Here is a 16,332-nt window from a genome sequence, read left to right on the forward strand (position 1 = left end):
TCGTAGCAGTGTTTCTTTTGGTCAAGTTACATGTTGATCACATTTCCTCTTGCAAAATGAGCATACTAATAACCTTTCTTATAGGATGGTTAGAATTCAAGGAAATCATGTATATGAAATACCTGACACAGCATCTAGCGTGTATTATTAGGCACTCAATAAATGGTCACAGTGAGAACAACAGTGACAATAAGTAATAGAAGATGTTCCTGTCATTTGACTGTGGGGGTGACCATGGAGTCGGGTGATAGGGCCCCTGGACAGCCTAAAGGTCTTTAGCCCACCTGCCAACGTTGGCCTGCCTGATCGGTTGTCTTGATATCACAGTTGTCAGTGTGGCTGACCACCTCAAACAGTGGGATTTTTCTCCTTGGTCATTTGATTATCATCCTAAATGAAGCTTTCTAATTTTTCATGACTTTAAAAAAAAAAAATACACAATAACACTTTTAGGCCTTTAAAAAACAAAACCCCCAAACCTTCAAAGCCAGTCTGTGGTATATGCCATTAAATAGTAACTGTCATCTGGGGGAACCCCTTGTCTATCAGCCACCCCCTGGTGGTCTAGAATGGTAGACTGCACAGAGGGGTGTATAAGGTAGTCCCCTGAGGGGAGCAAAGAAAAGAGTTGAACTTTCATGTGTCTATTTTTCATGTCATCTCTTATACTATACGTTTATACAAGTGTGTGCTCAAAAGTTTTTAAATGAAAGTTTTGAAAGTTTGGCAACCACTGCCTTAGGTTATGAGAGACCCCAATATATCAGAGATGTACTGTTTTGAGGAAGCAGCTGATAAAAGAGCACTGGCTACTGGTAGTTACCACATTCATCCTGACCAAGAGCATGTAAATGTGATCAGATGTTTTTCAACTGATAAAATATATCTGAAAGAAGTTGGGGTGCTTTTGGAATCAATTTGTGGTTTGAGCCAGAATTTCAGAAGCAACTCATCTTGCAGGAAGTAGTCAAAAATGTTTTCTTGGTGTCTGTAATAGGAAACATAGGTGTGGTTAAGTCACAGAGGCAGCACTCAGTTCCTGTCCGTTGTGGTTTAAGGTTTTGCATCATTTGTTACAGCAAAGTGGTAGGCATTGTAGGCTACAAATTTAGAAGCACAAATGTACGTGGATTTATTTTTGGTCCTAGGAGCTTGGAAATTGGAGCTCTGTTCCTTGCTCAGTAAGGATGCTCGAGTGTCTTTTCTTTTCTTTTCCGTTTTTGAGTTTCTTGATCAGAGCTGGTGGGGACTTTAGAGAACTTGAGTCCTAGTGTTAATAGAATAAATGTTCTGTGACATACCCTGCTGAACGAAATTGCTGAGGAGGTTCTTAGTGGAGATTTTCCATTTTGAAGTGGTGGTGTGGAAAGACCTAAATTTCAGTCGTCTTCTCCTGTTTTGTACTTTGGGGATGGTTGTGCCTACCTTACTAGTTGTTAAGAAAATTAAACGAACCAATGTGTGTAAGCTATGTTGGCTGACAGTAGCTGCTCAATAAATATTGGTTCTCTTCCCTTTTCTCTCACTTCCTTCTCTTTGTGCTTGTCAAAGTGAAGAGAGCCACCTGTGTAGAAACTTATTTTCAGAGGAAGATGAGGAAACCTGAAGTGAGTTAAGCAACCTAAAGTTATTGAGTCATATCCTGTGAAACCCTTTGTCTTGAGAATATGGGCAGTGCTAGTCACAGGCCAGCTAGGGATTCTGGGTGACACTATATTGGACTGTAAACAAATGTGGGTGAGTGTGAGAAAAATTTGCTGCCCTTTTTTTCCGAAAGGGTTATTCTGCTTGATGAAGAGGAAGTGCCATTATGATGCATGACATTTTGATATAATTAATAAAAGATGTTAACTAGGTTTGTATCAGGGTTCCAGTAGCTTTCCAGGTCCTCCTAAGAGAAATTTATGCTGTTGACTGCCCCAGGGAGCAAGCGAATGGGGTCTTAGTTGTTTCATTGAGTTGAAAAAGCTATCTAGAATTATTCTTCAGTTCTTTGTGGTTATCTGACTTGAAATTTTGTCTCTTTATTGCCTGCATGTTTATTCATTTCTTTGTTCATTTGTTCTTTCGTTAATCATATATTTATTGAGCACCTCCCATGGAGTTACCTTAGCATGTATAATTTTATGTAACTCTCAGAACTTTAGGTCTATAGATTTATCTCCATTGTATATATAAGCATTTAGTGCTATAAATTTCCCTCTAAGTACTGCTTAGCTTTACCCATCAAATTTTAGTATGTTGTACTTTCCTTTTCATTCAGTTTAAAATATTTTCTAATTTCTCTTGAGATTTCTTCTTTGTTGTTCAATTTCCAAATATTTGGAGACTTTTCACATATCTTGTTAATGTTTTCTAGTTTTGTTTTGTTTTGGTTTTTTTTTTTGAGGAAGATTAGTCCTAAGCTAACATCTGCTGCCAATCCTCCTCTTTGTTGCTGAGGAAGACTGGCCCTGAGCTAATATACATGCCCATCTTCCTCCACTTTATATGTGGGATGCCTGCCACAGCATGGCCTGACAGGTGGTGTCTATGTCTGCACCCAGGATCCAAACCAGTGAACACCAGGCTGCCGAAGCAGAATGTGCAAACTTAACTGCTGTGCAACCAGGCTGGCCCCAACATTTTCTGGTTTTTTATGATTGGCAAATGTAGTTTGTGTGATTTCACTTCTTCTCAATTTGTTAAGGTTTGTGTTATGGCCTAGTCTTCTTGGTGATTGTTGTGCACTTGAAAAGAGTGTGTATTCTCCTTTTGTTGAGTGGAATGTTCTATAAATGCCAGTTAGGTTAGGCTGGTTGATAGTATCCTACCCATCATCTTTATCCTGCTTATTCTGTCAGTTACCAGGGAAGAGAACTCTTGGTATAACTGTGGATTTGTCTGTGTCTCCTTTCAGTTCTCTCAGTGTTTGCTTCATTTATTTTGAGACTTGCAGACAAATTTACTTTTCCTTTTCAATGTATCTATCTATTGAGTGTTTGGCTATATCTCTTTATATGAGTTTTTTAAGTGGTTGCTCTGAGTATTACAATATATAGAGTTAGATAAAGAAATACCCCTGCTACTGTTCCACTCACACACCCTCTCTCCCTCCCTCTTTCGCACATGCTGTCTCTCTCTCTCTCACACACACATATACACACACACAGTTGCCAACCCATAAACTTTAGTTTGATGCTTCTTGTGTATGGTAATCCAACATGGACACTATTTCCTTCATGGTGCAGGAGGCCTTTTCAAAATCCTAGGCTAAAAGTCTGCTTTCACCTGATGTTGAATTTCTCCCTTCCACATAGGTACGAAGATGCCCTAGTCCTTTTGCTCACGGAGGTGTTGAATCGAATCCAGTTCAGATACAACCAGGCCCAGTTGGAGGAGTTGGATGACGAGACTCTGGATGACGATGTAAGGAGCACACTCTAGTTGACCTTTAGTCATTGTCGTGTTGTGGTATGAGTCAAGATGGAGACTTGGAACCTGTAAACCTTCTGCTCCAGAGACCATCTATTTTTAAGCCAGAGTAGTCTTTCAGTTTGAATTGTGCTTTTGAAATTTATATCCTACTGGTCTCTGGGTTCATGAACTGTAAAAAAAAGTTTTATAGGCATTTTTACCTATATGGGCTAGAGATGTAAGCAGAGAAGCCATATGCACAGTGAAAAGTAGTAAGAACTGTGTATCTTGCCTATTTCCCCTGCCTTGTACTCATACCTCTCCTCCCCACTCTGGGCAACAAATAAAAGCTAGCTGGATGCTGGTGGAAATAGTTAAAGAGATACTTAAATGATAAGGCTGGAATGAAAGGAAATTTCTTTTCGGTTTATTTTGTAAGCTGATATCTCTTAAAATCAGTCTTGAATTTGTTGATGTTGGTGTGCCCAATATTGATAAAGAAAATGTCTTTAAGGACACAACTCCAGTGTTCTTTTTCTTAACCACCATGCACTTTAAAATTTTCAAGTCATTGGCTCTCAAAATAACAGTGACTGTGGCCTGCTCAAGACCCTGAGGGTGGCTGTGTTTGGGCCAGAAAGAGCCCTGTACTTGGAATTAGGTGGCCTGGATTTGAATCACTGCAACCTTGGGACCTTGCTAGAGGTCTGGTCACTGAATTTCTCTGAACCTTAATTTCCTCATCTCCCAAAAAGGGAATGATAAGTCTGGCTGACCTTTGTTGACAGTTACATGAGGGTCACCCATGTGGAAGGCCTAGCTGCGTGCTTGGTGCATAGTAAGTGCTTGGGAAATTTTAGCTTCACTTCTTACCTTTGTGATTTAGGGCAGTGCCTCTCATACTTTAGCATGGATAGGAATTACTGGGACAGCTTGTTAAACAGATTTTGATTCAGGAGGTCTGGGGTCGGGGTGCTTCCACAGAATTTGCCTGTCGAACAAGCCCCCGGGAAATGCTGATGCTTCCTGTCTGTAGACCGTACTTTGAGTGGCACTGATGTAGTCAGTTATGCTTACAGGAACATGGTAATGGACCATCTCAGAAGGCAATGAGTGACCAATTCCTGTAGCTGGGATGACTTAGAGAGGACTTGAGCGTTTCATAAGTGACTTGTTTCTCTCTGTATTCCTAGGACTGAAAAAGTAGGTCATTCTTCATGGATCCATTTGCTTTCTGAGGAAATAGCTTTTTATGAAATTAATTTATTGGAATTAAAAAATATATATTTTAGCTTGGCCTTTTTAAAGGATGAAATGATCTTGTTCCGTCATTTGCCTTTTCTCCAGAAGTTTATATATGAGGGTGGACTTGAGGTTGAGGAAAGATTGGCAGGGAGAATGACAAGACTGCCCGTCTGGGAGAGCTGATCCTTCTGTGTTCCCCCCACAGCAGCAGACAGAGTGGCAGCGGTACTTACGCCAGAGCTTGGAGGTAGTGGCCAAAGTGATGGAGCTCCTGCCCACACATGCCTTCTCAACACTGGTAACTCACCATTTGGAGGGGAGTGAAGAGCCTAATTATTTCCCTGCACATATAGCATGAGTAGTAAGGCTTTTTCGCTCACTGGTATTATAAAATATATATACGTTAAACAGAGATTAATAATTACCATAATGACCAATTTTAACAAATGTTAATATTTTCCCAAAATATGTTAAATCAGCTTTTAGAAGCCCTGTCTTTCTTTCCTAAACTCTTGGATAGAATATGAATTTTACTAATGCCTTTGAGCCTTCATCAGTAGCTCAAAAGTGCCTGGTTCAAGTAGAGAATTTATTTATAAAAATTACATTGCTGAAAAGCTAGCCTTTGTAAAGCTTACCCTTGGTAAATTGCTGGCACTCTCTGTCTATATTTATGTGCTAGAATCTTCAGTCACAAGGACTGACTTCGTTCACTTAGTGGTGCTTCTTATTTGAGGAGATTTCCTAAGTCCAGCTCTTCTTGCAAAGCAAGATAATTTTTTGGGGTCCGCTTTGCATTGTACAACCCAGCTGTATCTTTTCTTCTCTTATGGAAAGTGCCATTTTATTTTGCCATTTGCCTTTCTTAGGAATCTGTAACGTTAAAGTTTTATCTTTATCTTAATGGTATGTTGGCAGCTTTAGAAAAAAAAGATACAGCCTTGGTTTTGAAGGTCCTGTCTGCAAAATGAGTAAGGGAAACTGACTTCCACATAATTTGGCCAGTCTTTTCACTTTAATACAGATGTATCTATATTTTTCTCAAGGGTAAGATGTCCCTTGGAGTTGAAGGGAGATAGGCCCTGTCTCAGAGCTCTAGGAGGTCATTTTGGGGCTTGATGTCCTCTTTGGGGAACATAATAGTCATACCCCAGCATTCATTGCTTTGTTTTGAAAAAAAAAGTATCAAACTGGTGTTGTTTTCTTTCTTATTCCAAATCTTAATTGGTGGTTTCAATTATAGAAATTGTTGGTGGCAGGGGGCACTGAAGGGAGCCAGCGCTTCTTAGCTGCATGTCAAGGTTCCCAGAGAAAAGTTTTTTATCTGGCCCCTCTCCCCACAGGGACTTGTACTGTTTTAATGTTAAAATGCTGTTAAAACTTGCATTTATGGTTTTTGTTTTGTTTTAAATCTTTGTTTCTTTGTTTTCAGTTCCCAGTTCTTCAGGACAATTTAGAAGTTTATCTGGGGTTACAGCAGTTTATAGTTACTTCAGGGTCAGGTAAACTGGTTTTTCTTTTCTAATTTAACCAACTCTTCAAAAAAAAATTGGACTAATACTTAATTACTGCCTTCTTTGCTGTCAGAACACAATTTCTCCACTGCCTTCCTTGTTGCTCCATCTCTCTCTACTTCTAAACATGGAAAACTAAAAAAGGGAAAATCATGATGAAAAGTAGCTATAGGAGTGGTAAAAGGTGAGGCCATGATACGATCCTCCGAAGAGCTGCTTGAGAGAGAAAGAAGATAATTTGGAGCAAAGAAGTAGGGCTTTTAAAAAAAACCCTAGCAATTAGAATATTTCTTGATGTCCTTTAAACCAGCAAGTGCGCTGGAAAAAAAAAATGACCTTGGACTTTCCTGCACTGTGCTCTTGTCTTCTTCTCTGGTGTTTAAAATCAGGAGGGCACAGGAGCAGCTCTGCAGCAGGCAGACTCCTGGCGGAGCACGCTGAGAGCTAACAGTGGTTAGCTCTCCTGTTGCAAATGGCCCCTGGGCGGTGCTGACTACAGCTAGTGAGAAAGGCTTTGGGCTCCCATTTACAGCTTTCACCTGCTTGGGGTTAAGGCTTAGCATTTTTTGGTTATTTTCTTAATAATAATAATAATAGTAACCTCCATTTGTAGAACACTTGTTACATACCAGGCAGTGTATTATTTGCTTATGTTATCTTATTTAATTCTCTCAACTGTTGTGTGAGGTATAAGTACTAACGATTTTACCCTTGTTTTACAGAGGAAATTGATGTTAATTTACCCAAAGTCACATAGGTCTTTAGTGCTAGTCCCAAGATGCTGTAATGGGGAATGATAAAAAGTTGAGTTAACTAAAATCTGACATTCATTTTGCCAGCTGAAAGCACCACAGACTTAATATTGTGCTTGTAAAAACAGCTGTGCAGCACATCTCTTGCCGTCGTTTTGCACTGCTCTTCTTCAGTGTTTTCCTTACAGGAATGATGCCTGGCCCTGGCCTCTAGGCCCTCTGTTGTGTAACTGTGTTTAAGCTGGCGCAGAGCTGCCCAGGGTGCAGCCCATCTCCTGGATGAGCTTATTCTTCATGGCAGAGCCTCCACGGGAGGCTCTTTCTGAGGCTGCCTTTCTTGGTGGCCAGTGATGTCTTGTTTCCATGACTGTATTAGCTTCTAAATAGTCCACTGGGCCCCAGGAGGTTGATGGGACTTGGCATGTCCCAAGTAAAGGCCCTGGTTTTGTAGATAGGTTAAGAATAGCTTATACAGAACTTTAAAGATGACTTTTCAAAGCAAACATGCCTGTAAAATATGTTCTCAACATTAATGAAAATCTTCTGACTGTATACAAATGCTCCAGATGTTTCCAGAATCCATTCTTGGAAAATATTGTGCCCTGGTGGTCTCTCCCTCAGGGCCACTATTCAAATTAGAATGTACTCAGCACCCTAAAGACATTATTCTTTTTTTTTTTTTCAGGAAGATTAGCCCTGAGCTAACATCTGCTATCAATCTTCCTCTTTTTGCTGAGGAAAATTGGCCCCGAGCCGAAATCTGTGCCCATCTTCCTCTACTTTATATGTGGCGTGCCTGCCACATCATGGCTTGATAAGCAGTGCTTAGGTACGCACCTGGGATCTGAACTGGTGAATGCCAGGCCACCAAAGTGGAGCACGTGAACTCAACCGCTGCGCCACTGGGGAGGCCTGTAAAGACGTTATTCTTGACCTTAAAAAAAAAAAATCAGGGGCCAGCCCCATGGCCGAGTGGTTAAGTTCACACGCTCTGCGTCAGTGGCCCAGGGTTTCACCGGTTCGGATCCTGGCTGTGGACCTAGCACCACTCATCAAGCCATGCTGAGGCAGTGTCCCACATGCCACAACTAGAAGGACCCACAACTAAAAATATACAACTGTGTACTGGGGGGCTTTGAGGAGAAGAAGGAAAAATAAAAATAATTTTTAAAAAGCAAAATTAAAAAAAAAAATCGAGCTTGTACTCCTTCCCCAACAAATTGACCCCTAAGTTTCCTTTTCAGTGTTATAGCTGACTTTTTTACATTATGTTGGGTCTATCTTCAGGAAAAAATCTACAGTGGTTCTTAAATCCTTTTTCTGAGGCATAATTGATAACCTAGAGCTTCTCATCCAAGAAGGGTGCTCTGATTTATTTTTCTCTAAATGGAATATCGTCTGTGTGCTCTCACTGAAGCCCGTTTATTGGCAGTTTCGCAGTGTGCTTGGCTCTTTCAGGTCGTTTATAAATCTCATCCCTACTATTCCTTGGTGTGTGCTCCAGTGGCAGACTTCTCAGGCCAGAGAAATACTTATTTCCAGTTTTAAAAAGAGCTCTCTTATCCTTGGCGAAGCATTCTCCCATCCCTTCGTAGCTCAAAAGCCAAGTTTCCAATGCAAAAGCAATTAAAAATTGGAAACTGAGTACATTTTGTTCCCTGGTTCCCATGGGCATTTGCCCCCGCAAGTAACCTCCATGCTACGTTAGTCAGCCTTATTACCCTTAACAGGAAGCATGGTATCTTTTCCCCTGATACGTTATAGCCCACTTCTTTCATTTTCATTTACCTTATGGCCAGCCTTTAATTCTTGGGCCTCTGGAGCGTCAGTGGATGAGAGTCTTACTGTTTACTACTGCTGATCTTCCAGCTTCTACTTCCTCAGTAATATCTAAGGCAAAGCACGTTGTCACCATGGCACATCAGTTGCTGTGTGCCTTTTACCCATGGGAGGCCATCCTTTGTTCTCTCTCTCTGTCTTTCTCACCGTTTGTGGTTTGAGAAACCCTCTCATTGGTTGGCATGCCCCTTGTACTGCATTTGTGTCCTCACATGGCTTAAAGTGTCCATTTTGTGTGTATCTGCCCCTCCTCATTGAGATCTTCCCTCATTGGGGCAGTATTTCTGCTCTGAGTGACCCTATTCACTTTTCTGTTTAGCCATGCACACTTTCCTGCCCAAGAGATTACTTCATCTACAGTATATAAGACTTTGGACTTAACATTTTTCTGCTCAGGTTCATTTATGACTTGTTTGTTCTCTGAGTAGACTACTTCTAATGCTAATATTCACACCTCCACAGTCCCCCCAAAAATAGAAAGTTCAGTTGTATTTAACACTAAGATGTTTTTTCCAGGGCAGTGACTTGCCAGGGAGCTGTTCTTTGGGTGTGGCTTAGAGCACATCTAGCCAGCTTCAATATGACTTGGATTATGGAATATAGGACTTTGGTGTAGCTGTGATGTTTTATTTCTCTAAAACCTATATTGTAGCAGTATTCTCATGTGAAGGTTCCACTTTGCAAATGTTCTGTGCCATTGAGGGGAATTCTGAGCCTTAGGCAAACAGAAGAAAATGTGGGTGAATCTGAACAGCTTTTCACAGTGAGAACTCTAGCCCACCCCCTCCAGTTGAGGCAGTCCCTACCTGTTTGTAGTGGTGGTGATAGGACGTTTCTGGGCTGGGGGGTGGGGACAGAGACTTTGATTTGGAGTATGTACTGCCTGAGTGACTGTCTGCCTTGCAGAAAGCGCAGGGAAGAACCAGCTGCAGTCTTGATTAACATGAACCTTAGATGGCACATATGTATTAAGTTGAATTATATGGAATGGCAGTTTTATTAGGTCAGAAATAGTCAAATATCAGCAATTTCATGTGGTCTAAACTTAATTTAAAATATACAGCAGTTGCAAGCTCTTTCGTTCTAGGTACTGCTCTTTATTAGACAAGTTAGGGCAGGTTTAGAGGGGAGTGATCAGGAAGGCAAGGTTCTCAGAAGGTGGGTGATGTGGTAAATGGAAGGGACCCAGGGAGGGGTGTATTTAAGCCAAGAGGAGATTTGCAGGAACGTTAACTGTCTTCACACCTCCCCAAGACTGTCGTGTGTCAGCAGGCTTAGGTTTGTTTTGTGTTCTACATTCAAGGGAGGGGACCAGGAATCATGAGGAGGAATTATAGAGAGGCAGATTTTTCCTGTGCTTTTGAGCAAGCTCTCCAGAGATGGAAGACTCGCTCAAGAGGCATTGGGTTCCTTGGCATTCATTTGAGGTGTCCAGGAAGAGGCTGAAGAGCAGGGAGAAGGGGCAATGCTGGGGAAAGGGTCATGCATCAGATGCCTTTGTGTAGATGTAGGGGCCAAAGAGGAAGAGGGAAGGCCTGGTCAGGATGACTTTGAAGCTGTCTAGTGGCTACCTATTAGCACCTGTACTCAAGTGGAAACTTGATTTAGGAGGTATTTTTCTTTGGTTTTTAAGAGAAACACAGAATGTTTCCCTTTATGCTTAAAATATTTAAGAACTTAGTTCTTAGGTATACCTAAGGGTACCTAGTTCTAGGTATTAAGTACAACAAATAAGTTGAAAACTAGTGATCAGGGTAGAGCTTGGTGGAAGATGAAGATGGGTTCTTACAGGGAGGGTGAGGGGCTATTGATGCTGATTCAAAACCTATCCATATTGCTCTTTGAAAGAAAAGCTGGCCTCATCTCTTTTGGGGCCTATGGTACAGCCCCATCCAATTTTTAGGGTGTATTTTTCATAAGAATTTCTTTCCCACAGAGCTTTAAGGCTTGTTTATGTGCAAAGGAACAATAGGTCTTAGAAGTTTACCCTGGGAGTCAATTACATAGTTACAACCCTGAAAATCCTTGACATTCAGATGATGTATAATAGTGGCCCTTTTGTTAACTAGGGGATGAGGAGAGAGGCATTGTTCCCTCTAACGTGACCAGGCATGACCAGAAATACTTTCTGGTTCTCTCTGTTCTGTGGGGTCATCTGGCTGGTGGTGTGGAGTGGTCATCCTCTGGCTCTGACTAGAGGAGCTGGCTTATGCCCTCCATTGGCCTCTGCAGGGCTGTCTGCAGGCTGAGAGTCCTGTTTTTTGCACTGAGGCACTGCTCTCTGTGTGGTTTGTAGGAGGGAGGAACCAGGTGATTGGGGGCAGGTCAAAGCTGGCCTTTGTCTCTAGGTCTCCCCTTGTAAGGTCCTTCCTTGATTTGCTCCTTCCTTTTGTTCTCCTGCTTCTTGGGATGTGATCCACTATAACAATGCCCTGGCCAAAGTGACCCCTTTTCCAGGTTCCTGTCCTCCCTTGGGGCCTGTCACAGGCTCTGTTCCAGCCTTGTCACTTGGAAGTCGGTGTAGGATTTGAGGCATCAGATTTGCTACTTTATCCACCACTTTCTTAGATGTTTGGCCTTGCTGTGTTCCTCTCTATGGGTGTTGCTTATCCATATTCACCTTTAAATAATAAAGTGAACATTCCCAAGGGCAGTATGAGGAAATTAAGCACTTGAGACTCCCTCTTCTGCTCTGTTTGGTTTGCTCTCTGTTCTGTTGTTTTGTGGTCACTCATTCTATCCCATGTGCTGTGCGATCCTGGGCATAGCCCCTCACCATGAAGGAGTTCATAGTAGTGAGGAGACAGACTTGTAAATATTAGTTTATCTCCATATGTGCATGAGGTGCCCTGGAGGAATGCAGGAGGGGAGGGAAGCACGTTCCCTCTGTTGGGAGATGGGAGAGGGGAGACCTCCCAGAAGAGATGATGCTTATGTCAGTCTGGTGGTTATGTAAGAGCATGCAAGGCATGGATGGGCTGAGGATGAAATGGGCAGTCCAGGCAGAGACACCAGTTTAGCAGAGGTGCAGAGACACGAAGCGCCAGGGAGTCAATCAGTGGGTCCAGATGATAGTAGAGTGGAAGAGGAGGAGGAGATAAGGTCACAAGAGACCTAGAGTTGATGCTGGGAGTTTGGGCTCTCCTTTAGCTGGAGAGAGCCCCAGGAGGGTTTGGCACTTTGCTTAAGGGGAGCTGTGTGCTTAGATCTGGGTTCTAGGAAGATGCTCGTGGAGTGCTGTGGGAGGGTGCTGGTGATAACCAGTTTGCCGCTTTTGCCTCCAACAGAGAATAAAAACTTGAAGTGCCGGCAGGAGGGAGCAGGTGTGAAAAGTATGTAGGGAGTGGTGAGATTGTAGGTCCCCAATGGGCAGTGATCTCACTGTTTGAGTGAGGAGGGCTTTAGCAGACTTAGAGCGCTCTCTTCTGGCTTGGCAATTCTTACTGTCTTTTGTGGACCTTTGTGGGGAGAAGGGTCCAGAGGGCAAGGAGGTGGCTGAGTTAAGGATGTTTTTGTGCTTCATCTTTGCTTCCTCCTCACTCAGCTTGAAGAATTTATGTTGAAAAGTAAAAGTTTCAGGCCTTAGAAATCACTAGCTCTTTGTTATTCATAATTATTACAAATATTGAAGAGTATTTTATAGTTTACAGAGTTTTCTTATGCATTCTGACTTTGCTCTTAAAATAGTGAATTAGATAGTAGCATTTTTTTCCATTTTAAAGATGGAAACTGAAGTTAGAAGGGTTCACTGGCACAGAACCAGCAAGTGGCAGGGAATCTGTGTGTTCTCAATCCAAGTGCTGTGCCTGGGTTCCAGACTGTGCTACCTACAAACCTCTGGGATGGAATGCGGAGTGCACCGTATTCTTTGAACAGGAGTGAGTCCCACCTGTCAGCCTATGGAGATTTCATTCTGCAGCAGGGCCATGTGCAGAAGGCAAGCAGGTTTGAGTCACGTGGACTTAGCTTAGGAGACCAGCTCTGCCCCTCCTTCTCTAGGACTCATTGGGAAAGTTACCGGGCCCCTCTGGGTGTCTTAGATGTGAAATTGGTGGTATCAGTACTTCACAGCGTCAAGAAGAATCAGCTGAGGTGCTCAGTCCATGTTAGCACATCCCAGGCTCTCTGTCCCTCTTCGTCTGCTCTGTCTGTCATCCCTCTGGCCCTGGAGTGCATGTGGATATGGGTTTAGGTGAAGACTGCCCCATTTCCTGGCTCAGTACTGGGAAGCAGCTTGTGGGTTGCTGTGTTTCAGGAACTGGTTTTGCTAAATGTAGCTTTCCTGGATGAGCTGTTAAGTGTGGTGGTAACTAAAACATGTTCTTCCTGTAAAAAACTGTCTGAGGGGTTATGTTCCAGGACACAGACTGAACATCACAGCAGAGAACGACTGCCGACGACTGCACTGTTCCCTGAGGGACTTGAGCTCCCTGCTGCAGGCTGTGGGCCGGTTAGCCGAGTACTTTATTGGAGACGTGTTTGCTGCGCGCTTCAACGACGCCCTCACGGTCGTGGAGAGGTAGGCCGGCACTTACATTATGGAGCCATTCCAACTCAGAGCTCAGTTGTACTTTCTTGTGTGAGGGGCAGCATCTTGCCGGATAGCTTCTGCTCTGGTGCAGAATCAAGGTCAGTCAAGGCTCTGCCACGTACAAGGTGAATATGGAGCAATTACTTTACCTCTCTGAACTTCAGGTCTCTCATAGGTAAAATGGAGTGGACATAGATCTTAGAGGTTTATTGTGAGAATTAAATGAGATAAGGCACTTGCACAGTGCCTAGCATGTAGTAAATACTCAATAAATATAAGCTGTTCTTTCACTGAAGATCTTGTATATAAAGGCAGGATTAGCCTCACAACAAACCAGGTGAGGTCAGTCTTGATGTCTTTCCTCGTAGGATAGAGAGGCATTAAGAAAGCCCTGCTAAAAGGACAAATAGGTAGGCACTATCCAGGTAGCCAGATGCCAGAGGTGGCCTTTTTCCAGTCCTATTATAGTAGGACTGGTTTTTCCAGTCCTGTTAGGCTCCTAAGGAGTTAAAGCTGGCAGCTTCCAAGCCTGACCTGAGAGGTGGTTCCCAACCTCAGCCACCAAGCTCCTTTTATTACTCCCCTGTCTCGGGTCCCTCATAGGGTTCACATCTACATTTGTTGAGGATCATTTCCTACCAGCCAGTCCTCCCCTCTTCTGAACTCACACACTTAAAAAGTCATATGCTTAAAATGTGCGTGATAGGTTCAGGTCATTTTGTGGTAGCCAGCAAGTTGATCAAATCAGAACTGGGTGGATCTGGGTCCAGCCCGAAGTCAAGATGGCTGAGGCTTTCACTGGCCGAGTAGCTGTATCGTTGGTAACACACCGAGGGGAAATAAGCCCTAAGCTCAATTACTTGCATACCATATTTTTTTTAACTATTACCCTTAGCTTAAAAGCAGAGATAGCTAAGAATTTTAAGTAAGTCTTTATAAGCCAGAGTAATATTAACTGTAAAAGCAGCATACAGTAGTAGGAAATTTTTCAAAGTGGTTTTGTCCATTTTATTTCATTCTATACCTTGAGGGGCAGGTATTGTCATTTTGTCTGTGGATAAACTCTGGCCCAGAGCTGATGAGCAGCTTGCCTTAGGTCACACAGTTCACGAGGGGAACGTGTGGACTTTAACCAGTTTCCTGAGTCCAAGTGCTGTGCTCTTTCCAAACCACAGGGCTTCAACTTCCAGAGTCCTTTTTCCTCTTCTTCTGGCACTAGGCCTATTTCCACTGAGAGCAGCGATAGAACATATCGTTCTGTCTGGAATCCATATTTTTTGAATTTATACTTCAGCAATGTATATATCAGTCATCACAACTTCATAGTGAAATGACCCATATACCCATCTCCTAGATTCTGCAGTGAACATTTTCATATATTTTCTTTATTATATATCTATCCATCTGAAACACTTTTTTCCAATTTTTTTCTGTAGTAAAGTATACAGAACATAAAATTTCCCATCTTAACCATTTTTTATTGTATATATTACATATTATATTCCCTGTGTTGAATACTTATATAGTTTTCAAAATTTTTGATACTGTAAGTAATGCTTTAGTTGGTGTCTTTGTATGTAAATCTTTATGCACATCTCAGATTATATCTGTGGGATAAATTGAAAGCCTGGTTTTGATTCTTTTTTGTATGAAAAGTCCGTCCTCGGGCTCTTTGTTAGTACCTTGTCCATTTTGTCTCTTTTAGTCCGTAAGCTGAATGTTTTTCCTTCCCTCTTCTTTGCCAACAGGTTGGTCAAAGTCACTCTGTATGGATCTCAGATAAAATTGTACAACATTGAAACTGCCGTGCCATCAGTATTGAAACCTGATCTCATTGATGTGTAAGTATAGCGTTAGATGTTTGTGCAGTCTCAGGAAAGACCTTGTCCTCCAGCCCCAAAGACTTATAGGTACAAAGGGACAGTAGTGGCTGCGTGAAGAGGAGAACAACTCCCACCTCCAGACCTAGAAAGAGAGAAGGATTGTTTGATTGTATGTCTGAGAGCAGGGAGGGTTGGAGTAAGTGGAATTCATCAGGCAAATGGGAGCCGGGAGTGGAGGGTATATGGAATAGGCACTTCAGGAGGACAGAACAGTACAAGCTGAGACACAGAAGGATTGCCGAGTCACACAGGGACGGAGGTGGTGAGCAGTTTGTGTGGTGGGAGATGAGGCTGGATGCCATGAATCTTATAGCCCAGTGACTGGAACTGTAGGGTGCAGAAGAATTACTTGGGAAATACATTCTCTTAGAGATCCTGATTACAGCACAATGGCATAAGACTCAGTATTTGCATATTAAATAAGAACCTCAGGTGATTTTGAAGCAGGACATCCAGGAACCACTCTTTGAGAAACTTTATAGACAGTGTGAAGCCATTTGGAAAGTGCCATATGGAAGGCATAGAGAATGGGGACTGGAGATGGGGCCATATCCCAGAGATCATCACACTGCCCAGAAGGCTTGATAGACTATAGCAGGGATTGGCAAACTATGGCCTCTGCCAAATCCAGCCCACTGCCAGCTTTTGTAAACAAAAGTTTTATTGGAACACAGCCATGCTCATTCATTTACATACAGTCTCTGGCTGCTTTTGACTGCAGTAGCAGAGTTGAATAGTTGTGACAGAGAGCATATGGCGTGCAAAGCCTAAAATGTTTACACTCTGGTTTTTGCAGAAAAAGTCTGCTGACCCTGTTCTAGAGCACTCTTAAGCTGCAAATTAGATAAATGATATATCCATCTTATTTACTATGGTGGTTTAAGTTTTTTTTTTTAATTTAGAGAAAGCTGTGAAGCTCCTCCCGAGAAAGATGCCAATTTGCTCATAAATCCATCTTGCACACAATTTCAGGGAGTTTTAGAGCCCCCCCCTTCAGCCTTAAGGAGCTCTATAAATTTGATAGATCCACTGAAATTCTTAGACCCCAGCAGCAGATTCTGATGTCCTTCCTCCTTACTTTTGTTACTCAGAACTTAAAGGCTAGAATGATCCATGGGTTCTAAATATAAAATATGAAATAACTGCTTTGTCGCTATGAATTTCAAACTCCC

At 42.4% G+C, this 16,332-nt stretch overlaps 1 protein-coding gene across 2 annotated transcripts in view; it reads left to right on the plus strand.

The window, feature by feature from the left end:
* Window positions 1–16,332, plus strand: part of XPO6 (exportin 6) — a 96,399-nt gene that overhangs the window by 61,363 nt on the left and 18,704 nt on the right. For both annotated transcript variants that reach the window (XM_014838016.3, XM_014838017.3), the window contains exons 10-14: window positions 3,300–3,408; window positions 4,847–4,939; window positions 6,074–6,143; window positions 13,106–13,265; window positions 15,026–15,118. In XM_014838016.3, the coding sequence (XP_014693502.2) occupies window positions 3,300–3,408; window positions 4,847–4,939; window positions 6,074–6,143; window positions 13,106–13,265; window positions 15,026–15,118 (525 nt within the window). The remainder of the gene's footprint in view (window positions 1–3,299; window positions 3,409–4,846; window positions 4,940–6,073; window positions 6,144–13,105; window positions 13,266–15,025; window positions 15,119–16,332) is intronic.

The sequence above is a fragment of the Equus asinus genome, chromosome 14 (assembly GCF_041296235.1).
Source record: "Equus asinus isolate D_3611 breed Donkey chromosome 14, EquAss-T2T_v2, whole genome shotgun sequence".
Taxonomy (NCBI): Eukaryota; Metazoa; Chordata; class Mammalia; order Perissodactyla; family Equidae; genus Equus; species Equus asinus.